General features: G+C 36.0%; 1 protein-coding gene across 2 annotated transcripts in view; it reads left to right on the forward strand.

Annotated features, from left to right (window-relative positions):
- Positions 1-27,319, forward strand: part of tmtc3 (transmembrane O-mannosyltransferase targeting cadherins 3) — a 44,640-nt gene that overhangs the window by 1,591 nt on the left and 15,730 nt on the right. The window contains exons 2-9 of one of the 2 annotated variants that reach the window (XM_067379922.1): positions 1,619-1,832; positions 1,917-2,135; positions 5,468-5,567; positions 7,806-7,921; positions 12,888-13,060; positions 19,926-20,178; positions 26,927-27,075; positions 27,166-27,286. In XM_067379922.1, coding sequence (XP_067236023.1) covers positions 1,644-1,832; positions 1,917-2,135; positions 5,468-5,567; positions 7,806-7,921; positions 12,888-13,060; positions 19,926-20,178; positions 26,927-27,075; positions 27,166-27,286 — 1,320 coding nt within the window. In that variant the 5' untranslated portion in view covers positions 1,619-1,643. Of the gene's footprint in view, positions 1-1,595; positions 1,833-1,916; positions 2,136-5,467; positions 5,568-7,805; positions 7,922-12,887; positions 13,061-19,925; positions 20,179-26,926; positions 27,076-27,165; positions 27,287-27,319 lie in introns of both variants that reach the window. The other variant, XM_067379923.1, reaches the window with a different exon arrangement.

The following is a 27,319-nucleotide window of genomic DNA, read 5'->3' on the forward strand; positions in this document are numbered from 1 at the left end:
AACATTAAATAGTAATGTGTCCAAACATTTGACGGGTAGTGTATATTTTAGTTTAAGTTTTAGTATTTTTTTTTTTTATTAGCTTTTTTTTTTTTTTTTTTTTTTTTTTTTAGAAATGTTTCCATTTATCTTTTTATTTCATTTGTAGTAATTGTAATACTACTTAAACTTGTTTGATCCAGTATTTATATTTTATTTCAGCTTTATTTTAATGAACGAAAACAATTTTAATAGTTTTAGTTAACAATAACAACAGCTTTGTAGAGCTTGTGAACACTTTTTGTCAGTATTATTATTATTAATTATTATTAAATAAAATATTAGTAATACTTCCTCTGACCTACAACATAAGATATCGACCAAACCGTAAATGGTAGTAGCTAAAAGTGGTCGAAATTGGGCTTGAATCTTCATATAGAGATTTCCATAATGAAAAGCATCTCCACTAAATTACTCCACCTTATGAAAATGCATCTGTTACAACCCGGTGTGCCGGCAGATTCCAAAACTTGTTATTGGAGGTGTAAATATCTTGGATATGAAGTGTAATAACTCTTACATTAGGAAGTCTTACTCGAGATAACAGTTGTTATCCAACTATATATTATCTAAATATTCAGAAGACTTTTGGAAGCAGGTTTCTATGATGGTTTTTGATACATTATACAAAATAATTAAAATAGATGAATCTATGATCCTCTTCTTGAACTGTAATACCGGCACTGTTATAATTGATAACACATTAAAATTAATTCTTCTTCTTGGGAAGATTCATATACATAAAGCTAAAGTAATGTCTATTAATATTTTATGATTCATTGAACTCGATTAATAGAAATAAGAAGTGTATATAAACATCTCAGAATTCATGTGTATCCCCAATTTTTGTTTGTTTGGTTGGTTGGTTGTTTTTTATGTTAAAAGTCATTGTATGTGTTTTTTTTTTTTTTTTAATTAAAAAAAAAAGAAAAAAAAAGTGGTTGAAGCTTTAACACTTTCTCTGCATTTAAAAATAAAACAAAAATCATAGATGGCACTATAGAGCACAGAAATAGAAATGTTGACTGTTTATGAACTCTGGAAACCTTTCCACAATATTGTATTTTTGCCAACTTGCTCTTTTTTTTTTTTTTTTTTTTTTTTGCTTAATCTGTAACAAATTTAGCATGCTTGTCTGGAAGACCATTGTAAACAGTCTTAAAAAACTTGTTTAACTTCAGCATGGCCTCTTGAGGCGAATGTAGGGTGTGGCCCAGTTGTCTAAATATGTTATAATTTCTATATCAAATAAGTAATTGTTTTGAAATTTGGTAAATGTATATAGTACATTACTCTAGTGAGGCTACATAAATCGGACTCATTTCAGCCTGTTGGTGGCGCTATAAAAATCATAAACATTTAAAAATGACTCTCATTATGACATCCTTGGTGCGTTTGACTTGACATTGACAGTTTTTCACCAAGGTCCTACACGAATATATAAGCCCATTTTTAAAAATGCCTGGAAACAATCAATCAAACAAGTTCACACAATGCTCTAAATGATTCATTAGCCACGTTGCCTGAATTCAAATGATTTTGTAATCATGTCCCAGCTGTTACTCGTCTGCCTTTGCAGTGCTCAATGAGGTCTCACGTCAGCGATGGCTGTAGTGTCGTGGAAGGAGATCTGTCTTCTGACTGGACTGGTGGTGGGCTGCTACTGGAACAGCCTGTTCTGTGGTTTTGTGTTCGATGATGTCTCCGCTATCTTGGATAACAAAGACCTTCGTCCCACCACACCGCTGAAGAACCTCTTCCTCAATGACTTCTGGGGCACGCCTATGTCTGAGGTAGTACATCTTTCTTTTGCACAGTGAAGAATATATGTTTTTGTTTTGGAGGCTCTTCATATCCAACCTTGTCTTTTTCTCCAGGAGAGGAGCCATAAATCCTATCGGCCGCTTACTGTTCTCACCTTCCGCCTCAATTATCTGTTCAGCGAGTTGAGCTCCTCATCGTACCACCTCTTCAATGTGGTTCTTCATGCCGTGGTGTGTGTCCTCTTTCTCCACTTCTGCCGTCTGCTCCTGGACCGAAGCACCAGCCTCATAGCGGCCCTGCTGTTTGCAGTCCATCCCATTCACACAGAAGCTGTAAGTAACTGTGCCCCTATTATGCTTTTTCAGATATTTCCTTTCATGTGGTGTTTAATATAGCCGTTTGTAAATGTGAAAGGTCTGCAAGGTTTTAAAGATCGAAGTGCATGATAAATGGTGTTATTGTCTCCCAAAAGATGCTTGAACCTATGTAGGTTTGTAACAAATTTGCAAATGCCAGTCTAAAGGATTAGTTCACTTTCAACTAAATTTTCCTGATAATTTACTCACCCCCATGTAATCCAAGATGTTCATGTCTTTCTCTCTTCAGTCGAAAAGAAATGAAGGTTTTTGATGAAAACATTCCAGGATTATTCTCCTTATAGTGGACTTCAATGGCCTTCAGACGGTTGAAGGTCAAAATTACAGTTTCAGTGCAGCTTCAAAGGGCTTTAAACGATACCAGACGAAAAATAAGGGTCTTATCTAGCGAAACAATGTTTTTGAAAAAAATCTACTTACGGAAAAAACAGAACTGGCGCCGTGTTCGTTCTGTAAGTTGAATAGGGAAGGCGTAAGACATACATCGTAAGCTTTTTGAAGAATACAGAAAGCGGAAGCACATACAAGGTGATCATTTGTGTTTATAAAGCATATACAGTTGTATTTTTTTTCAAAAATGACTGATCGTTTTGCTAGATAAGACCCTTATTTCTCGTCTGGTTTCGTTTAAAGCCCTTTGAAGCTGCAATGAAACTGTAATTTTGACCTTCAACCGTCTGAAGGCCATTGAAGTCCACTATAAGGAGAATAATCCTGGAATGTTTTCATCAAAAACCTTTTTTTCGACTGAAGAGAGAAAGACATGAACATCTTGGATTACATGGGGGTGAGTAACTTATCAGGAAAAGTTTATTTGAAAGTGAACTAATCCTTTAGACTGGCATTTGCAAATTTGTTACAAACCTACATAGGTTCAAGCATCTTTTGGGAGACAATAACACCATTTATCATGCACTTCGATCTTTAAAACCTTGCAGACCTTTCACATTTACAAACGGCTATATTAAACACCACATGAAAGGAAATATCTGAAAAAGCACTCCATTTGTGGAATTATTTCGAGATGTTGAGTGGCTTTATTGATCCTTATGTTGCTGGTTGACCTTGTTATAGTTTTGAAGTTTCCTTGGTAATTTTGCCTTTGTTGCTTGAGGAAATGAATTTTGGCACAAAGTTGAGGAAAAAAACACATGAATGAACTGACTTTGCAGATGCCGCCTCATGGTGGCAGTAATAGATAGAGCTTTATGTTCCCAGTGTGCATTGCATGTAAACAGTTTTACATTACCATGGAAACTGTTTGAAATTCAGCCCTTTTCATTTCAGTCAATATTTGTTTCTTATTTTGTATGCTGTCCTTTCTTGTTAAGCCAGATATCACTTGTTTGAAGTTCATACAGGTCAAAATTGTTGGAAAGGGGGAATAAACAGAGGCTCTGATTGACTGTAGTTCAGTGCAGTGGTACACTATCTGATTAGAGTGCATTATATAGGACTGGTGGTTGTTTATCAGTTAAAGATCTGGTCTGCTAGTGAAATGGTTGTGGGATCAGTCCCTGTGCGGGTGACATAACTGGAGTGTTAATCTGATCTTAGTCATTGTCTTAAGCACTATGGTAGATGGTATAACGGTTTATCTTCAGACTGTCTATAGGATTGATGTATAGTACATTGGTTTGTATAGAAAGTTCTTTCCTGAAAATTTCTGAGCAAACAAATGTTTTGTTTCAAAGATATGGGTCGGTTTATTTTGAGTAATGATTCACAGAAATGCACAAACTCCAATGCCATTTTGCTACTGAGGTATTAATCAGACACGCTATAAAACGGCTTATCGTAATCTAATTTAAATCTGGAAATAAAGTTTAGGAGGAAAATTTGATAACGCTATGACGTTCAGTGAATGAGAAATATTTCAAGGTCACTAATTAAATAAGCAGATTTGTGGCATTGAACATTCGAACTTCTCAAAAGGTCAGATTTTGGTTCCATTGAAGCACCAGGGGGCTTGATGTATAAATGTTGCATTTGAAATGTGCGTACGCAATTTTTCCACGTACATACTGGGATTTATGAAAAAAAAAAAAAAAAAAAAACTTGCTGTGAATGGGTCAATGATGTGACGGGTCATTTTTCTGTCCAAAGGCCATAATAATAATAAAAAACAAAGATATGACATCCAAAGTATGTACGGTTGTACAACTAGATCTCTTTTATTGAATCCAAAATGTTTTAATTATATTTTCCTACATTTTAAAGGTATTTTAAAGATTTTGAAGTGACGGTTTAACCGTCCAAAGGTCAATACAGCCGTTTCATTTGTAATTAAAATATGTTAAAATGTAATAAATGTTTTTTTTTTTTGTTTTTTTTTATTCTGGCATGATTTTATAACATTATATATCGACATAGTGCAAAATGGTATTAAAATGATGTCTAGCAGCTTTGTTATGAGAGAGAATGTCTGGAAAAATTAATTTCATTGATGTCATTCGGAGTTACCAATAAAAAGGGACCATTTTGGATCAAGTCATGCGGTCAATATCATGTGACAGGATGTGACATCATCATTTAGACGCTTGCATTAGGTCACATGGTCATGAAGCAAAGTAACTAAATCTTATCTTACTATTTGAAAAAATTAATGTTTTGACTTTTCGCACATATACATGTCCCGAAACATCAGGTCATTCGGTACAACCACTAAAAACATGGAAAATGTTGAAATATTTTAAAAACTTGTACTAAATATGAAATGTTTGATTGTCTTTTTGCCAGCTAGCTAACTAGCTGTAGTTCTCAAGTTGTGTACATCAGGTTTTAAACAAACTTGTGGAGGACACAAACTGCTGTCATTAAAGCAAAAGAGGACAAACTGAACAGAGACGATCTGAAATTCAGGTTAATTTTTCACTTCAACTTTTTGCTCAAATTGTTATGCATACACTATTATTTATAATAAAAAAGCCATTAAAAATCAAATTAGGAGCTTTTGCACTGTTTATATAACAATTAATTATAACATGGTTATCTTATATATAACTGCTTGCATTATTTTCAGCAAAGGTTCTCACAGGATGAATAAAAGGGAAAAAATGATTACTACTTTTGATTGATTGCTTAAACTGGTTCCTCTTGCACCCGTCACATGACTCTTCATGGCATAAACGTCCCCATCCAGTCTCATAATAATAAGCATTACTGTAAAAGCATTCTTAATAAATCATAAGACATTTTACTTTACAATCTTGAGTTTGACACATTTTGATCAAATGAAATTCCCTTTGTTGTTGAAATGTTTAATCACGTTCTTTCGGTATGTGCAGGTAACAGGTGTTGTTGGCAGGGCTGAGTTGCTATCCTCCATTTTCCTGCTGGCGGCTTTCCTGGCATACACCAAATCAAAAGGAGCCGATCACTCCATCGGTAAGCGTTGCCTTTGCGTAACCTCATAATCCATGCACACATTCACGCTGCAACAAGTTCATTCCTAGTACATGACGCGCAAGCTGTGACTCGCCTCCCATTCAAAAGCTCACAAGCTCCCCACCCAGAAGTCTTGAGTACACAGCTCCAGTTTCACAGATCGATCAAATTGGCATGTTGTTTCTGACTTGATACACTCCACAACAGTTATTATATTATACTGTCAACCTCCCACTGTGATTCTTGATATTTTTTTCACAGAATGTTAATCCAGTCACAATATTTTAGTTTTTGTCCATGGTGTGATGACAAGCAATTATTTTCTTTATTTTATTTCATTTTCACTTCTTTTGTTAATTGTTAATGAGCAGTCACCTTTATTTTAAGGTTGAAAAAGCAAAAAAAACGCATGATTGAATAGTGCATGCAAGTGCTGTATTGTATGCTAAGCCATTGTTCTTTACATATTATAATAATACGCATCATTAATGTCTCAGTTGGCACAGTTCCAGGCCACCACTGTCGCTGCTTCTGGACTATATACTTATTTTTATATTAACATTTTTAGATTGTGTTTTTGTTGTTTTATAAATATAAATTTATGGATGTTGATCAATAATAATAATCAAATTAATCATATATATTATGTCAGTCATTAAATTGAATGAATTGCAAATAATTGCATATGTATTTACTGAGTTAAGCTACACTAATGTTACAGACAAAAACATTAAATGGATAGATAAAAGTAATTTAGAATTGAATATATTGTTCACTTTAAAGGTGCCCTAGAATTGAAAATTGAATTTATCTTGGCATAGTTAAATAATTAGAGTTCTGTACATGGAAATGACATATGGTGAGTCTCAAACACCGTTGTTTCCTCCTTCTTATGTAAATCTAACTTGTGCAAAAGACCTCTGAAGAACAGGCGAATCTCAATATAACACCGAATATGTGACGCAACTGTCAGGATCATTAATATGTACACCCCCAACTTTTGCATATGCCAGCTCATGTTCAAGGCATTAGATAAGCCAGTATTAACATCTGGAGCAGCACAGCTGAATCATCAGACTAGGTAAGCAAGCAAGAACAACAGCGAAAAATGGCAGATGGAGCAATAATAACTGACATGATCCATGATAACATGGTATTTTTAGTGATATTTGTAAACTGTCTTTCTAAATGTTTTGTTAGCATGTTGGTAAAGTACTGTTAAATGTGTTTAAAGTTACGATCGTTTATTACTGTATTCACGGAGACAAGACTGTCGTTATTTTCGTTATTAAACACTTGCAGTCTGTATAATTCATAAACACAACTTCATTCTTTATAAATCTCTCCAACAGTGTAGCATTAGCCGTTAGCCACGGAGCACATCCTCAAATTCATTCAGAATCAAATGTAAACATCCATATAATACTATACTTACATGATCTGATAGGCTGCATGATGAACACTTTGTAAAGATCCATTTTGAGGGTTATATTAGCTGTGAACTTTGTTTATACAGTGTATTATAGAGTTGCAAGCTTGGGGGAGGGGAGTGTGAGCATTTAAAGGGGCCGCGCACAGAATCGGCACATTTCTAATTATGCCCCAAAATAAGCAGTTAAAAAATTAATAGTAAAAAATCTATGGGTTTTTTTGAGCTGAAACTTCACAGACACATTCAGGGGACACCTTGGACTTGTATTACATCTTGTGAAAAAGGGTTCTAGGGCACCTTTAAAAAATACTTTTGTTCACATGCCTTTGACTGTTGCATCACTTCTTACAGCACTTGTGCCACATTTTTAGGAAACCATATTAATTTAATAAAAACAGTCTTGAGATCCTCATAGCCCATTCCATTGCACTCCATCCATCTGTTTTCAAACTCAAAAACACAACCGTGTGAATGGCTTCTTGTGCTGCCTGCTTTAGAAGTTTGATTTGGCAAGTCACATTGTGATAATTAATCACGCTAAATTAACACATTCAATTGACAGCTCTGTTTATATTAAGTGTCTTTCTCCGACTCTCTTGAAACTCAAGATTCCCCAATTTCCCAGTAAAGAACAACACCAGGCTGTTTTTCTTTCTTTCTTTTTCTTTCATCTGAACAATGCTTGGAAGATGCATAGTTACTGAAAAGCACGTCCAACGTGTTTAAATGATGTACGTGCATGAGATGAAGACTTAAGTCAAATCACTTTCCTGTATCACCTCTGTGTCTTCAACTTTGTCTTTCAGTGTGGTCTCCCATCATTTCAACTGTGTTCCTGGTTGCTGTTGCCACGCTATGCAAGGAGCAGGGAATTACTGTCATTGGGATATGCTGTATTTACGAGGTCTTTGTAGCCCAAGGGGTAAGATTGACATTTATTTATTGCCTCTTAAATAAAGGATGTGTTGACGTGCATGATCAAAGCCAATAGATCTGCTATGGGGTCTTGGGATCAAAAGCTTATTTGTTAGAAAGTAAAAAAAAAAGCAACTATATTGCTTTTAAGGGAAGTCATAAAACATCCTTTTCTTTTTGATATTAAAAGCCCTATTTTGTTGGCAGAAAGACAGAGGGAGAGTGAAACCGCTACCCAGATGGAAAGACTTAATGCATCCTCATGGGGCGTAGTCTCGCATGATGGCTACAGACATATTTGTACTAGTGTTGTCAAAAGTACTGATTTCGGTACTAAGTCGGTCCTGAAATTTTACAAATGTGATGATACCAGCATTTCCCCCAGCATTGTGAGTAGTGTTGATTGTTAATCTCTGATTGGCCATTGTGTTCACGCGCTCAACAGATATGTCTCCCGTGTGTATCTGTGTAAGCGCTCGGTGAAGATGTCTATTTACATGTTTTCGAAGCGTTGATCATAGTAGCTAGGGCTGTGACGGTGGCAAATTTTACAACTGCCGGTGTTGCGGTGGTGGGGTCCGAACAGGGCTTGACATTAACACCTGCCAACCCGCCAAACGCGGGTAGATTTCAGCTGTGGCGGGTAAGACAGCCACTCCCACTAGCCACTTTGGCGGGTTGAATATAATTTCAGTTTACAGCCAAATGATCGTCGAAGATCGTCGTAGCACAAAATTAAAATCCAATCACACAATTCGTTATTTAGGCTACGTGCAGTTAGTGAATGAGGGATAGGCAGAATTGCGCTGAATGACACAACAGAAGCGCTCTGTCGCGCGCGCGATCAGTTCTCCTCGCGCCTGAATAGTTAAACAGAGCACACAGATGTCTAAATGTCCATCGTGTGGAGTATCTCACGTGAATACAGTCGGTTATGGCTTAAGTGGACGTAAACAGGTGGGTAATAACTGGATATGCGTCAGTTACGTCCATGCATTCAGCAGCCCAATTAAATACCTCTCTGTCATTAATGTAAATCAAACAACAAAAGATGTTAAATAATCTGAAAAAAGATTATTTTTAATTTACTATTGTTTTTGTAATTTGCTTCTTTGTTCTTTTATATAGCCTAACACAAATAACTTATACAATTTCTCATATTAGCCCATGCTTATATTGTCCACCTCTTGCCCACCTGTACATACCAGCTGATATACAATGTATTCTTGATTTGGGTGGTCAATCTGCATTTAAAAGTTTGAAAGGGTTTTAAATCTTCTAAATCAAGTAAAATGACTCAAAATAAAGTAATTTAAGCATAACAAAGTCAACTTTAATCATATAAAATGTAATTTAAAAACATCAAAATTGTGGCCAGTGAAAATGCTCAGTGGCTAGTAAATTTGGAAAACCACTAGCCACAGTGGCTGGTGAGCAAAAAAGTTAATGTCAAGCCCTGTATATATATATATAATAAAAATGAAATATATATATATATATATATATATATATATATATATATATATATATATATATATATATATATATATATATATATAAATTTCATTTTTATTCACAAACTTACAGGATAAGCAAATAGGAATAGGCTATGCATTTATTTATATTATGAAAAGAAAGCTGATCAAAAACTTTTCAGTTTTCATCTTGAACAGTTGGCACGGATTTTGAGTGAATGCAATCATCCTTTCCTCTTTACTAATGTACAGAACTATATAAACATGAATGAAAATAAAAAAATACGTTGAAAGATACAGTAGCTTACCGAAATCTGTATCAGTTCAATCAGTGTTGCAAACATTGTCACGTAACATTATACCTCAGAAAAGCCATTTGTTGACCATAAACGTATAGTCGGCAAGAAAAATAACACAAACTTAATTATGTAAGTAAGGATAATAACTTTATTATTATAAAATTAACTTAAACTAGGGTGCTCGTCTGTGTGTAATCAAGCACTCTGCTGCCACACTGAAGCGCACTCAACACCTACTGGACAGGGGTGGGAATTACAGTTACAAGCTACATAAAAAAAAAAATCAATGATGGAAATTTTTCGGTTAACGCGACATATATATATGTCACACTACAGCTGGTGACACTCCATGACCGTGGTGACAACTTCACCACCGCAGTGGCGCGGTTGTCATGCCTACCGTCACAGCCCTAATTGTAGCCAATCACAAACCTATCTGTTGAGAACGTGAATACAATGGCCAATCAGAGGTGTTTAAGAATCTGCTCAACAGCACTCAAAATGCTAGGGGGAAATGCTGGTATCGTCTAGGGCTGGGCGATATAACGTATGCGATTGTCACGCGCATTTCGTCAGTAAAGCTGGTTCCCTGATTACCGCTAAATCGCCATCACCTGCTTTCAAATGGAGCGCCATTTAATAGACAGAGCCGTAGTTCACTGACAAACTACGCAATATCACGTTCATTATCGAAGGCGATTCATATGCGATAATGAACGCGATATTGCGTAGCTTGTCAGTGATCTACGGCTGTCTATTAAATGCCGCTCCATTTGAAAGCAGGTGATGGCGATTTAGCGGTAATCAGGGAACCGGCTTTACTGACGAAATGCGCGTGACAATCGCATGCGATATATCGTCCAGCCCTAGTATCGTCCATTTTTTAATTTTTTATTTTTTTATTTCAGTACCGAATTGGTTATAAAGTCGGTATTTTGACAACACTAATTTGTTGGCTTTTGTCTGTTGATGTCATTATATTTAATACTAAAAACAATTGAACATGAAGCAAATAACATAGTTTGTGGTATAAGTCGAAGCAATTTACTGTGGCATGTTGTAATAGTGTAAAACATATTAAGGCTTTAAACCATCTCACAGTGAAAATCACTCAACACCTTGCCCTATTTTGACTGTCACTAGTTAGTTTGGTGTGAACATAAAATACGTTTAAAACCCCAGAGGGCATGTCTGCTTTGAGTTTTTTTTTTTTCGAAGAAGAGTGTAAAAATCAACACCGAGACATCAGCCGACTGATAACCGACAGCTTATGCAGGTTTCTTATCTTATACGGCATTACCTTCTGCTCGGAAAAAGGCGACGTAAGACATAACTATTTTCTAAGTGACAGTTGAGTAAATAACTTCAGGGCAACATCTCATTTCTAATAGCAGAAAAGCAAAACAGCAAAGTCTCATAGTTTTGTTAACCACAAGTCTTACCAGATGTGAAAACACCCTGTTGCCTATTCAGTTTAAAACAAGCTGCGTGATTTCAAAAATCTGAATATTTGACGCACTGACATGAGTTAGAAGTTGTACACATCGCATGTCAGATTTATTAAGGATACCGTGTCCCTTCAAGAGTCTTTTCAAATGTTCTATTTAAATGGTATATCTATTGTTCCCAGCTAATTAGCATCTGTGCTTGAATATCAAGTAAAAGCCACTCAGCGACGTTGCGTTCATTCCCTCCATTAGCGTTCGGATGTTCGCCGGGGTCTTTGCTCTTTTCACAGCCTTCCATTCACTTTGCATTATGCAATTAAATTTTTACATAATGGACTGTGGCATAATCCTCTTATGTGAGCTAGCAACTGAATGAATGTAAGCAGCTGTTGTTTCTCAGAGGAACTCGAGGTCCGTGGCTCTTTGCCTTGGACGAATCTTTGCTCCGTTCACCCTTATTTGCAGCCCTCAACTATGCCTCTAATTCAATCCATATGCACAAGTAGCCATTGGACTTTGATGATTCACTGAAATACATGTAGCTTAAGTAATTACTCTAATCGGCCTAAGTCCTTAGAAGTGCAGCTTTTAAACGATAGTGTATTAAATGTAACATTGAGCTAATGTATCCAGAGCAGAGCCAAAGTGGCATGTGAAAATTGCATAGCATTTATCACTGTGAAATAGCGGGACTGTGGCCTATTTTTTTTTTTTTTTTTTTTAAATGTATTATTTATTACAAACTATATTTTATGCATTTATTCTTATTTATTTAGAACTACATACTAAATACCATTCAAAAGTTTGGGGTCAGTAAGATTTTTTTTTTTAATGGAAATGAATAATTTTAAAAAAAATGATTAAAAGTGATAGTAAACATTTATAATAGGGGTGTAACGATACCCTCATGTCACTATTCGATACATGTCATGATACTGAACTCACGATACGATATTATATTCCAAGACATATGGCAAAAGGTTAACAAAAAATGTACTGTTAATTAAAATGCTAAATTTGGTATTACATTGGGGGATGGAAAGAGAATAAGATATAGATATTCTCTAGAATAGAGAATAGAGATATTCATGATTCTAATGCTGAAACAGAATAATTTTAGTTGAATTTACATTTACACGAACATTTGGCATTATCAGGACCCACAAATATTCCTCTATTGCATTATTATACATTATATTCAACAATATATATAGTAGTTTAGTGTAGAATTGATACTAAATCTCTGTAAACTTGAGTTTTTCTCTTCGTAATTTTAATTTTGGGTGAACTACAACAAGTATTGTCACTGTCCACGATACAATATTGTTGCATTTTTGTATTGCAGTATATTGTGACACGATATATTGTTACACCTGCAATTTATAATATTTATATTTCAAATAAATGCCATTCTTTTGATCTTTCTGTTCATCAAAGAATCCTGAAAAAATATATCTATATAAATATTAAGCAGCAAAACAGTTTCATAATAACAAATGTTTCATGTTGACCAAGAAAACAGTTATTTTAAGTAGCAATAATATGTTACAAATTTACCATTTTATTTGTAGGCATCTTTCAAAAACATAAAAAAATCTTACCAACCCTCAAACATTTGAACGTTAGTGTGTATATATGTAAATTAAAATGTAAAAATGTATTTGGTAGTTATAATGAATGAATTGCACATATTAATTGAATATTTATTTTGATATAATGTGTTTTATTTATATTTTATTTCCCTAATACAGTTCACTCTGCCGATGCTGATTGACACCCTACTACAGGTGTTGAGAGGAAAAGATGTTTTTCCCTACGCTGTCCTCCAGACCCTTCTGAAGCTTATTGTCTTGATCATCAGCACACTTTTGCTGGTCATCGTCAGGGTGCAGGTCATTCAGTCCCAGTTGCCAGTGTTTACCAGGTGAGACCACAGTGAAACCCCTGTTATGTACAATCACTTTACATTGAAAGTGAAACTGGAATTTTTAGCATCATTACTCCAGTTTTCAGTGTCACATGACATGAACCTTCAGAAATCATTCTAAAATGCTGATCTGCTGCTCAGGAAACATTGATAATAATAAGAAATGTTGAAAATAGCACCCAAAAACACACAAAAATGAAATTTCTGTCATTTATCACTCACCCTCATGATGTTCCACGCCCGTAATGCTGCTTTCACACCAGACGCGACTTGCACGGATAAATCGCGCTATTTGCGCGTAGTTGGATGCTTGAACATTTCAAGTTTACTCGCTTCATTCGCGCGTGAAATCCCTTCACAACAGACGTCTCTCCCACTCCTTTATGTGTCCCAGACTCTCCCACTGCTTTCTGCACACTTCTGTGAGGGGAAATAATTGTAAATTACAGCGAATAAGCTCAATTGGTCGTCTTTAGTTGGCTTGTAGTCTTAATATATATATATATATATATATATATATATATATATATATATATATATATATATATATATAGCTGTAACTGAGTAAAGACCGTTTTTTACAACTTATCAGATTGTCCGACCTCCTCACTCACTTTCTTTCAAACACTATCTTTTTTATTTCTGTTTCTATAAATGTATGAAGATGTACAGCGACGATGATTTTGTCCTCCATTGTTGTTTCGCAATTCTGCCTCAGCTCGCTACGTCACGTCACTACTAGAGCAAGCTCCTGATTGGTTAGCGCGGCGCGGAAATTCGCCAAAGTTCAGATTTTTCAATTTGCGCGAATCGCACCGCAGGATGTCAATTTGCGTCTTTGCATTGACTTAACATGTAAATCACTCGCACTTACCACTTCATTCGCGTCTGGTGTGAGCGCACCATAAGACCTTTGTTCATCTTCAGAACACAAATTAAGATATTTTTGATAAAATCCGATGGCTTACTTTTTGTGTGCCAAAAAAAACAAAATAATGACTTTGTTCAACAATATCTAGTGATGGGCGATTTCAAAACACTGCTTCATGAAGCTTTGAAATTTTACGAATCCTTTGTTTTGAATCAGTGGTTCGGAGCGTGTATCAAACTGCCAAAGTCACGTGAACCATTGAAATTTTGCGACGTTTCGAAACGCTAATGATGTAAGGAAGCCTCGTTTACTTAAATCACATGACTTTGTCAGTTTGATACAGGCTCCGAACCACTGATTCAAAACAAATGATTCGTAAAGCTTCATGAAGCAGTGTTTTGAAATCGACATTGTTGAATAAAGTTCCTTTTTTTGTTTTTTTGGCGCACAAAAAGTCGCTTTATAACATTAAGGTTGAACCACTGTAGTCACATGAACGGTTTTAAATATGTCTTTAGTAGCTTTCTGGGCATTGAAAGTGTTAATTATCTTGCTGTGAATGAAGGCCTCAATAAGCCATCGGATTTCATCAAAAATATCTTTATGTTCTGAAGATGAACAAAGTTCTTACAGGTATGGAATGACATGAGGGTGAGTAATTAATGACGGAATTGTCATTTTTGGGTGATTTAATATTTTTTTTAATGTGGAAATCGTGATTTTTTTTTTTCAGGATTCTTTGAGAAATAGAAAGTTCAAAAGTACAGCATTTATTTGAAATAGAAATCTTTTAAACATTGTAAATGTAAACATGATTCAGATTTTTCTGATTTCAAATTGCGATTTGTGATTTTAAAAAATACAGATTTGCTGTGTTTAATAATAATAATAAGCATGCAGCACATATATTTATTTAATTAAATTGCAGCCTGTGATTTGGCTCCAGTTTAATTTGCCTCATCATGATTGTGTTCATCAGTGCAGTTAATCATGCAGCGCTACATTACGCTGCAGTTTTGCTTTCAGCGTGGACAAATGATTTGTAACTGGAAACTTGTCACATCAAGCATGGAGTAATGCAACATCCCGAGTGGCTTATTGCCTTAATAAAATGATTTATTACTGAACATTTGGTTTTGAAAAGGAAATGGTTATGGTTTCTTTCCCCAAGCCAAAATAGCATCAGGATCAAATGACAAGGGATTGATGTGACAAATGAATGTAAACATGGTATCATATAGGAAAATCATTCTTAATAGTATATGATAAGCTTTTGAAATGATGAGGGACATCATGGTGCTTTTATAAACATCAACGGCCTGGCTCTGACTGAACTTGATGATCTATATATATCAGCTGATCTGGAACCCCCCTATAGGAATTTTTTAGATAGTTATCAACTCCACCTACCCTTAAACAAAAGAAGAATCTCACTGAATCTAAGAGCTCCATCTAAAATGCCTAGACATACTCCTGTCCTCTGATCATCATCCCCAGGGAAGTTGATTTGGATCTGAGGGAAAAATCCTTTTGGATTCGTCACGGAAGCGATCGCTAATCCCAAGACATAATCCGTCGGCTGTCTCCGACCGTCTGAATTAGTGTTATCGCACGGCTCTCTAGAGACATAATACAATGGATTAACATACTTTCTAAGTATATTTTGTCCCTGTGTGTGTTGTATTTGGGAATATTGTGATAATGTTGGAATGACCCAGCCAAAACAAAAACATTCTTCTTCCAAAAGACTGGATTTATGACAGGGTTGTGCAAAGGCTTTTATTGGGTTTTTAATACTTGCAGTTGGCTCTCCCACCGTTCAAACCTCTCTCCCAAAACACACCCCTCTGTGAAAGCCAAATGATAAACTTCGGTTTGTGTCCATTTCAAACAGCAGAAATATTTTGCCTTTGGAAAATATTAGCTTAGAGCTTGAAAGGAGGAATATAAGTGTAGCAAGGGTTTTTTAGTGAGGATTGAAAGCCCATGTAAATGGTCTGCTTTGTCGTGGTTTTTTTTTAATGGTGTAGCGCATGGCACTATCAATGGCAAGGTTATGGGTTCAAATCCCAGGGAGCATGTGCACTGATATGTATTTGTTCAATACAGGCGCTGCCAAATGAATAAAGGTACAATTTGAAACCTGTTTTTAATTAAATCAGGATGCTTTAATTATCTGTTAATGGGTGTTTATAATCATTTTAACGAGAGAGTGTTGCTGTTTAATGCGGTAAAGGCCACCATCTTCGAATGCTTGTGATTCAAAGAACACCAACACTTTATTTTAATCCGTTTTGTGAGTCTTGAATCAGAGTTAATGGCCTGTTGCCACAGATCAGTGTTGCCAACTTGGCAGCATCGTTGTTTTGGTAATTTTTTTTTTTTTTTTTTTTTTTTAGCTGCCTGATGCCTATCGTTCAGTCTAAATGTTTTTCAGTGTGGCTTGGACCCTTTTAAATCTCCCTGTGGTTTTACATGCATATGGAACAAGATGCATTGCAGAATAATGATCATGGGTTGAATTCAACAAAACAAAATGCTCTAAATTAATGTTTTTTGTTTTGTTTTTACTTGCTTGGAAATGTATATCTTGCAGAATTATGATCTGAACACATATTCTGAGATGAATTTTGTGTGTATACTTTTTTATAGGATTCTTTGAATAGTGTGTAAAACCGATTTTCCATCGGAATTACCCATAAATTTGTCCCAATTTGTTTGATTCGCAATCAAACTCCATTGTTGATTCGAATAGCAAACAACTCTTGCTGCACACACCGCAACAGACAATTAAAAATGGTCAGCATGTTTAGCATCCAAGTCCCACCCATGAATGTTTCTCCAGTGACTTTCTGAGGGGGAAATATTTACCTGGAAATTCATTTAGAACCTGGTCCCTGCGATTAAAAAACACTGAGTACCACCCCAAAGTCCCTAGTTTCTGGGAAAAGTTCCTGCAGTAGAAACAATGCTTAAATGGCTGAATTTAATTTGGAATGATGTGAATCTTACTGAATTGCAATTTCTATTTTTCAAGACTTTTAAAACTTTTTTTAACTTTAAAAACAAGGCCGTTTAGCCTTGTTGTATTCCTTTTTGCATTCAGGAATTTGAATTCAGGAATTGGACTGGAATTTAAAGGAATACTCCACTTTTTTTTGAAAATAGGCTCATTTTCCAACTCACCTGGAGTTAAACAGTTGAGTTTTACCATTTTCAAATCCATTCAGCCGATCTTCAGGTCTGGCGGTACCACTTTTAGCATAGCTTAGCATAGTTCATTGAATCTGATTAGACCGTTAGCATCTTGCTCAAAAATTACAGAAGAGTTTCAATATTTTACCTGTAGTTACATTGTGTACTAAGACCGACGGAAAATGAAAAGTTGGGATTTTCTCATTTCGGCGTAATATCATTGCGCCTGCTGCACCCATGATACGGCAGCAAAGTTCCTTGATTATTACGCCTGAATGAGAGTATAGTTTCTAGCCATATCAGCCTAGAAAATCACAACTTTTTATTTTCCGTCAGTCTTAGTACTCGATTTAACTACAGAAGAGTCAAGTTTTAAATAGGAAAAATATCGAAACTCTTTGGTCATTTTTGAGTGAGATGCTAACGGTCTAATCAGATTCAATGAACTATGCTAAGCTATGCTAAAAGTGGTACCGCCAGACCGGGAGATCGGCTGAATGGATTCGGAAACGGTACAACTGTTTAACTCTAGGAGAGTTGGAAAATGAGCCTATTTTTTTAAAAAAGTGGAGTGTTCCTTTTAAAAAGCATTTTAAGTTCAATACTGAATAGTAAAGCTACACAATTCTGGATAAACTGAGAATAAATTTTTTGTTGTTGTTTAAAATACATATCACGATTCTCCCATGATTTTGAATAGACAACTAAAAATAATGTGCAATTTACTAGAGGTTCTTACAAAATGTTAATTGCTGCAGTCTATTTAAAAAAAAAAAGTGATAATTTGAATACATTTTTTTTTAATCAGTTTGAATGAAACTACACTTGTTTCATTACTGGATAATCAGCGTTTTTGAACAAATCTCTTGAATAAATGATTCAATGTAAAATACATTGGGCTGCGTCCGAAAACTGATGACTTTGTAGGCAGCAAAATATAGTGAGCTTTGGTGATAATTAAGCAAATATTTAATTATAACAATAGTAATTTCTCGCTAGAAATGAAATCAGAAGTTGTAAACGTTGGTCAAAAACATTTATGAACAAACTGACCACCATCGCAACTTTCAGATGCCAATCTTTATTTTTTAGCCCAACTGTCACACAGTGGAAAGCACAGAATTGTTGAATATCAAAAGCAGCGAAGGATACATCTATGTTGCCTTCAAATATCGATCAGATGAAGGTATCTCAGGAGACAGGAAGTGAACCTAACATTGGATTCGGACATGCCTTGAAGCATTCATACCTTGAAATGCATCCTCCGAAGGCCACATTTTAAATCGTTTGGACACAGCCTAGGTGTGTTCGACTTGAAGCGGCGCTGCGCAGACCAATTGGTGTATGACATTAATGTACCATGAGAGCAATTAGAGAGCAGATCGCTTATACTTTCAAATCGCTCTCGTGGTATTTTGTCATACACCGATCGTTCTGCGCAGTGCCGCTTCAAGTCGAGCTAACCTGTTGTCTAACAGTCACTAGTCACCAGACTCGCCACCTACTGGTGTAACCATGTAATTGATACAATCTTTATTTGAAGCATCAAGCTACTTTCAAAAGGGGATTTACTCTTTTGATCACTACCCTAGACAACAGTGTTTATATCCAAAATATAAACTTCTATAAACTATATCCCAGTACTTCTGTAGTAATTTGAATTATTGTAACACAAAAATAATGACTACACAAATTTGAATATTCTGCTGTGATTGTGCTTGACAAGGTTTCATAGACATAGCCAAAATTAGTTGTTATTTAAAAATAGAAATCATGCTGCTCTACTGAATAGTGTAGAATTTCAGTTCAAGTTGTGCTTGGTTCTCTTCAGCCATTCAGATCTCCAGATAATGAGGCACAATTGTGTTTTGTTGAACTTGGACCCATGTAATTATATTTATGATATTGGTTAATGGTTCACAAGCACAATACTAGCACAAGAACTTAAACTTGCACAGTAACAAACAATTATTAGTAGGGATGTAACAATGCATCCGGAACCGGTTGAAAATCGATTAAAATAAGTCAGTTGAGATGCTATATGAATCGCGACACATTTTTTTGGGCGGGGGTTTATATGAATGCATATCTGAGGAGAACTGACTGGGTTAAGAAAAGTTTAGATGGTATTTTCTTTTCATCTTACTTCTGTAAATGGCTACAGATAGTTCAGCCTGTTATAGAGCAGATAAACATCTTGTTCATGTACTCATGAAGAGATTTCTTTATTTATTGATATATTTGATTTAGAATCTGTTTTATAATTTCTATTTAGTTTTGTTATAAAGATATTTCAATTTCACAAAGAAATATGCAGCATTTTGTCTGAGAAATAATAAAAAGTCACTTTCTCAATTAAATCTCATTTTGAGAAATAATGAGGAAATTGAATCGTGAAACAAGTGTTGTGAATCGTATCGAATCGTGAGTTGAGTGAATCGTTACATCCCTAATTATTAGTGTAGGTCACCAGTCATTCTTGATATGTGAAGAGAAAAAAAAAAGTTTAATAATATGCTATGAAATGTGATGAATATTGTATAAGTATTGCCTTGTAAAAAGACTTTTATTATGAGTTTGAACCATAAAGGTTGTTGCACTAATCTCCATCTGAAAATGAATTAAGCCAATAGAAATTTTTTTAGCTGATTAATTGATTTGGTGAAACACAAAACCAGCCTTTTCTTATCTATACTTCTCTTATCGGTGAAACCTTTTCCTAATGAATAGTGTCTCTTAGTGCGGTATGTCTTAATGGAGAGGAGTACTCATTAATTCTTTCCCATCTATCATCAGGTTTGATAATCCAGCTGCTGTCAGCTCCACCCCAACCAGGCAGCTGACCTTCAACTACCTCCTGCCAGTAAATGCCTGGCTGCTACTCAACCCCTCTGAGCTGTGTTGCGATTGGACGATGGGCACTATTCCCCTGGTAGAGTCCCTGCTGGACCCTCGCAACTTTGCCACATTGGTATTTTATGGCTTGCTGAGCTTCCTGGCTTATCACAGCCTTTGGTACGGCCACAGTTCTGCCAAGATCGTCATGATGGTACGTTTGTGGGTGGGGCTTATGGAAATTTGGATAATGTGAGATTTGAAAGAACAAAAAGTTCTAAATGGGTTCTTCAAATGTCATTTTGATCTTTTTTGTTTAGCGAAGATGCATTTCTGTAACCACAAACTGAATGAGAAGATGCTGATTCTTGACATTTTATTATGGTTTTCTATATAAACGCACAAGAAAAACTTGAATTGTTTATTCAGAAACATTTTGAAATAATACTGGCCTCATTTGCAGTCTGTCAGAAACAATTTAGGTGTGTTTTCATCCATACTGGATAACCCATGCACTTGCACGGGTTTCCCAGAATCATTTTTCCCAGTAAACCTAATCCTGAATTAAGTATTTCTCATAGTATCATGTCAGTTAAAGGGAGAGTTCACCCAAAAATGAAATTTCAATCATTAATTACTCACTCTCATGTCGTTCCAACCTCGCAAGACCTTCAATCATGTTCGGAACACAAGATATTTGGATGAAATCCGAGAGGTTTTTTTTATCTCCCATACAGTAGAAAGCAACGAAATGCCACATTCAAGGTCCAGAGAAGTAGTAAAGACATCATTAAAATAGTCAACGTGACTACCGTGGTTGAACCTTTAATATTATAAAGTGACGAGATACTTTTTGTGCGCAAAAAACTAAACAAAAATAACGACTTTATTCAACAATTTTTTCCTCTTCCCTGTCAGTTTGCTACGCAGTTGCATAAATAAGAACCCCTCTCTCGTCTTCTTTACAAACGTACCCCTCTCTCTTTAAAGTATGATGTACGTCAGGTGACCTGTAAATGCGAAAAAACTGTTTTTGCATTGCAGTTTTGCAAAATATTCCTTTTTCGAATTGCCTGAAAAAACACCTAATGCATGCGTAAACTTTTTTTTTTTTGCGGTATATGGGAGTTTTTTGCAAAATTAACGTGTTTAAACGCTATTGTCAATTTGAGGAATTTTCGACGTATATGTCTTTAGGCATCCTAGACAAACTTCTCATGAAATTTTTTTCAACTAATGTACAAATGTTTTGTTGAGATTTGAATTGTCACTTCAATAAGCACTGTTGTTCTTACTTCATGTAAACAAAGTATTATATTGCAGTTCCTTAAGTTTCTGCCCAACTTGTGTACTACTCCATTTTACATCCTTTTACTCTAATTTGGTGCTTGGCGAGTGAATTAATTTTGGATCCTGTTTGTCAGGATTATGTTTCAATCACATCAAATCCGTAATACAATCTGACAACATAATTTTTGCTATTCAAGCTCAAATCACTCTATAGAGATGCAATCTGGAGGAAACTAAAAGTAGCTCAAAGGCGATTGGCTATTTTAACTAGAAGGAAGTTAAAGGAGGCACTTAATGTCTAGAAATGCATGTGCGTCATAAGCTTTCATTATAAACGGATGGTAATCACAACCCATAATGGTACATTTATGGGTAAGATATTAATCAAAAAGCTGCACTTAATTTTTCACACTATTTTATACCCGCAGTGCTTTCTGGACCCTTTTTTTTTTTTTTTTCGCTGTTGGAAACTGTCTCAACTCGCAGTGAATGATTAATGTCATCTGTCTGAACGCACAGATTTCCCCCTCACTGAACTTTTGCAACTACGTGTATTTCATGTTTTTAAACGTTTAGTCTCGCACAACATTTTCTTCTTCTCAATTTACAGCCAAAAGAGCTGTTTTTTTTTTTTTCCCATCCGCCATAAAAGATGTTATCGTCTTATAGTCTGGCACTGCAGCTCTGATGTCTACATATGTTCAACCACTGACTGATTCCACGCTCTCAAGAGTTCACAATGTCACAGTTGAAATTCCCTCGTCTTGTGTGTGCAGCTCTCCACTCGTTTGTTGAGTAACAGCGGCAAGAATTCTTCATCCGAGTCTCCACGCGCTGTCAACAGAGTTTGGTGAACTTCCTCACTCTGTTGGCAGAGGCCACCCTTCGAGACCGGGGGGCCACAAATCATTAGCGGACAATGCGCAAAGAAGAAGAACATTTTGCTCTGATTGCTGTGGTTGAGGAGACAGAGAACAGGTTGCATGAGGATAGTGGTCCGAATCTGTTTTACTTGGCCATGGTTAGTTATTTTAATGATTCCCTGTGCGCAGACCCTCGACACTCACTCTGAGCAAACAGGAAACACTTTTGTTGTGAAAGTTTGGCTAATTTGACTGTGAACGTTTTTTTTCTACATTGCATGTTCCAAAGCAACCAAACAGCACCCAGTGCCGCAGCGTGATAACCACAGACAAAGCTCTTGTTTGTGCAGAAACTTCTTTCATCATGATTGATTTTGGCCTCTGAAGCATCAAGCAAATTGGATAAATATGATGTTCCCTGTACTGCTGCTTTCGGCTCTGTTAAATCCATCCCTGCGTAAGCAACGCCTGACGGTTTAGTTCTTGACGTACTCTGAAGCTGCTGCCAAAACCAATTTCTGCGATTCACTTTCAAGACCGCACAATGCGAGAGAAATGCCTGTTTTTTGGGATGGCGCGATTTTAAAAAACAAAACAAAAAAAACTGCTCTATACGACACCCTGCGGTTTAATCGACGATAAACTAATAAATTTGAGCGTTTTATTAGCAAAGTGACTCTTCTGCTAATAAAAATGGAGAGATTAGCCGTAGCTAGACAAAACAAAATTAGTTTGTTCTTCAAACAGGGTGTCCAAGGGCTGTGCCCTTGCAGGGGTTCAGTGTTTCAAAAAATCCTGATCCATCACCTTGTCATAAGGTGCTTTTCGTAAATAAAACCTATAATCCCAATCTTATATCTTGCGGCCTGGCATGCATTGTGCAAGACAGGCATGTTTGCTTGTGATTATGATGAGAAGGACCATGTTTGAGGAGCATTGCAATTACATGTTCTCATTTGCGTTGAATCAATCATATTTGTTTGAACATTTTCACCATTCAGAGAAATTGGACCATCGTGATTATGTAGCTCTTTAGTTTTCTTGCACTTGTCCTACAGGTCATTCATGTATAATTGGGTTTAGTTCCAGATTAATCAAACTCATGGTCTTGGTTTCAGACAAAGGTTTATGAAACCAGAGTGATTAGCATTCAGACCTGCACAAGCTTGTCTGAGCCAAACAATGAGAACATTTAAATGCAAGATTTTTTTGCTTATTGAGTTTCTTAGTTTACTGGGTCATTTTTGTGCCCACTCAGGGTTGCCGCTTTAGACAAATCCCTGACTGGATTTAGGAGCAACTGGCTATTCTACTTCCTCTCATTAGATTTCAAAGAGAGAGAAAAAAACAGGCCCTTTCATTGTTGAATGGTCAATGAACACTTTCCTGTTTTGGGATATGGACTGTTTAAAGGCTTGAGAAACATTTGATTAGTTTAAAAAAATCTTGACGCTTGCACAAACTTTAGACATCGCCTGTATACTAAATAGTATTTTATACCTTGACATCTTAATGCAAGTTAAGGAACACAACAGGAGTAATGGTTGCTTCTCTTGCTAATGTACTGGTTTAAGTTGAATGATTCAAAGATTATCAATGAACAATGAATCAAATTTTAGTATATGACTTTAAAAGACTTAAAGGGTTAGTTCGCCCAAAATGAAATTTCTGTCAATAGTTTCTCACCCTCATGTGTTCCAAACCTGCAAACCCTTGTTCATCTTCGGAACATGAATTAAGATATTTTTTGATGAAATCCGAGTTTTTTTGTTTGTTTTTTTATCCCCTATAGAAAGCAACAAAAATACTACATTCAAGGTCTAGAGAAGTAGTAAAGATGGTCAACGTAACTACAGTAGTTTAACCTTAATGTTATGAAGTGACGAGAATACTTGTTTTACTGCGCAAAAACAAAACAAAAATAACGACTTTATTCAACAATTTCCTTTCTACCCTGTCATTCTCATACACAGTTTATGTTGAAGACACATTGCAGAGCTTCCGTGTTTACGTCTGAACACCAGCTCTGTATTGGTCATTATTTTTTTTAATTTTGCGCACAAAAGTTTTCTCGTCGCGTCATAATGTTAAGGTTAAACCACTGTAGTCACGTGGACTATTTTAACAATGTCTTTACTACTTTTCTGGACCTTGAATGTGGTAATTTTGTTACTTTTTATGGGAGTAAAAAAACCTTCTCGGATTTCATCCAAAAATATCTTAATTTGTGTTCTGAAGATGAATGACTATCTTAAGGGGATTTCAAAACACTGCTTCATGAAGCATCGGAGCACAAATGAATCAGTGTGTCGAATCACGATTCAGATCACGTGTCACACTGCCAACGGCTGAAATCACGTGACTTTGGCGCTCCGAACAGCATGTTCGACACAGATTCATCTGTGCTCCGATGCTTCATGAAGCAGTGTTTTGAAATCTGTGTAAATGCAATAAATAAGTCGTTATTTTGTTTTTTCGCGCTCCAAAAATATTCTCGTTGCTTTATAATATTAATATTGAACCACTGTACTCACATGAACTGATTTAAATATGTTTTTAGTATATTAATGGATCTTGAGAGAGGAAATGTCATTGCTGGCTATGCAGGCCTCACTGAGCCATCGAATTTCATCAAAAAATATCTTAATTTGTGTTCCAAAGATTAACGAAGGTCTTACGGGTGTGAAACAACATGAGGGTGAGTAATTAATGACAGAATTTTCATTTTTGGGTGATATAGTAATGTAGCAGCCAAGTCATTATTCTGGTACTTTTGCATCCTTTTTGAAGTTTGAAAGCTCCTGTTTCAGATGCGTTTCCCGGACAACGATGTAACTCCCTGCTGAACTACCATAGTACGATGCATTGTTGAACAAATCAACTAGCTAGCCACAACTGTTTAACGAAACCGTATTGTCGCAAACCTGTTGTTCAGCCACATTAGTGAATGACATGCAGGTGGTGAGTAATAACTTCTTTAAATGAAACCGTTTGAGATCAAATTAATGCTAGATTTTTGCTATAAATTACAGACATGGCATTAGAGGACGAATTCTCATTTTCCTCAGTTATTTCGCTTTATTTCCAGATTAAATCAAATGCTTGTTCTTACATACGCAAGTGCGCACTCCAACTCACATGAAACCCCCCTCTTTCAGCTCAAGTCTAGCTCACAAACTTTTTAAAAATGCAACTTAAATGGGCGTGGTGGCTGTGAGAAGAGAGGAGAGGAGGGGATGGGGGAAACTCTCATTGCCAGTAGCCCATGCATATCGACTGTCACTAAAAATCAGTGGTAAAACGTGAGGAAATACTACATTTTTTTAAAAAAAAACTGGAAAAGTTAAAATCTAATGAAATACACTAACTCTTTAAAAGACAAAAATAAAGTGTCACTGAATGCCCTGCTACATATATCCTACAGTTATCGTAATTCTATTTTAAACAATTAATGTACATGTGTAATTACAGTCATTATAAAATATATAGTTGTTTATACACACTATGCATATATTTGGAAAAAAAAAAAAAAACGCTTAAAAAAACCTTGCGTACATAGCATAGATCTACGAACCTGCAACACGCTCAGTCAGTCAGGCTGCGTGTCGACCGGAGCAGAGCAAGCGACCAGAGCATTTTTAGATTCATTCATATGGAAGTTGAGCGTCACATTTAACGCGCGGCTCAACTTCCATAGGAATGAACCGAAAACACTCGCGCTTACCCGCTCGCTCCGCGCCAACGGACACGCACCGTCCGTCAGTCTCTCTCACTGTTTAGTGCCGTTAACCGTCCTCGTCATTGGAAAGATCCACGTGGTGTCATGAATAATTAAGAGAGTGTCTTCTCATTGGATAAAACACTCAGTCTCGTTAATAATTATGAAACACCGATGAGTCATCAAAGTACTATCGTGCTCTGACAGGATGAAGATTTTAAACCCGGAAGACAAAAATAGCGTATAAAAACTAAAATTTAACCATTTCCCCCCTACTATTAAATCTAACAGATGCTAACATTGTCTTCAATGGTGTTCAACACACATACCTCTGTTAAAATCTCAGAAATATTGGTTTAGGGTTTCATGACCCTTTAAATCTCTTGGCAAACTAAAATATATAAATGACATTTGTATATATTCTAAATAAAAGATATACATTGTACTTAATGTCAGCTTGCTTATTTTGCTCAAGATAACGATTTATGAAGTCCACATGTCATAAAAACAAGAAACTATGCTTCTAACTACAGCTCGAGAGCTGTCTTTCCAACCACACAAGTTTGCGAATGTTCGTTTGAACTCTGGTTTTGTGAAACACCAAATCGTTGAACTAAGTAACGACGTTACTTGCGATGCTTTTGGGAAACGCAACCCTGAGCGACCAAAGAACAATGAAAAGAGCAACCAGCACATTATTCAAAATCTCTTTTTGTGCTCCACAAAAGAGCACAAAGCTCCCCCATTATTCCTTTTACTATAATGTGTTCTCCTTGGGATAGACCCCCTGGTCATGAGCTCAAACATCCCATGGAATTTACTGTGTTATTGCTGAAGATGAAAGGAAGTTATGTAAATAACCCATGATAAATGTCTCCAGAAGACATCTAAGATATGAGCTGTGCTTTTAGATAGTTTATTCACTGTTGTGAAAGTATTTTGTTGGGTGTGAAAAATGACAGTACTATTTTCTTTCTTTATTAATTGATGAATGCACTTCCTTTGAAAGCAAGAAATGTGTATGCGAATTGCATACACATTGAACTATTCCTTTAATACAAATATTTTATTTATTTCTCTGTCTCCTTTAGGCATTGTCTCTGATCGTCCTTCCTTTCATCCCTGCATCCAACCTGTTTTTCCCTGTGGGCTTTGTTGTTGCCGAAAGGGTCCTGTATGTGCCGAGCATGGGATTTTGTGTTTTGGTGGCCCATGGGTTCAAACTCCTCTCCCAAAGAGGGTAAACGTCCTCTGATCATATCCTTATACTTTATTTCTTTTGAGTGACTTGTTCAGAGACTCATTCTCTCGTTTTTGTGATATAATCCAGAGGCCTAAAGAAAATGTCTTGGTTGCTCATGGGAGTTCTTCTAACAACACACACCTTGAAGACTTTCAACAGAAACTGGGACTGGGAGTCTGAATACACGCTTTTTACATCTGCACTGAAAGTATGAACACGTCCAGGGACACGTTATTCATTT

This window comes from Chanodichthys erythropterus, chromosome 24 (assembly GCF_024489055.1).
Source record: "Chanodichthys erythropterus isolate Z2021 chromosome 24, ASM2448905v1, whole genome shotgun sequence".
In the NCBI taxonomy this organism is placed as follows: Eukaryota; Metazoa; Chordata; class Actinopteri; order Cypriniformes; family Xenocyprididae; genus Chanodichthys; species Chanodichthys erythropterus.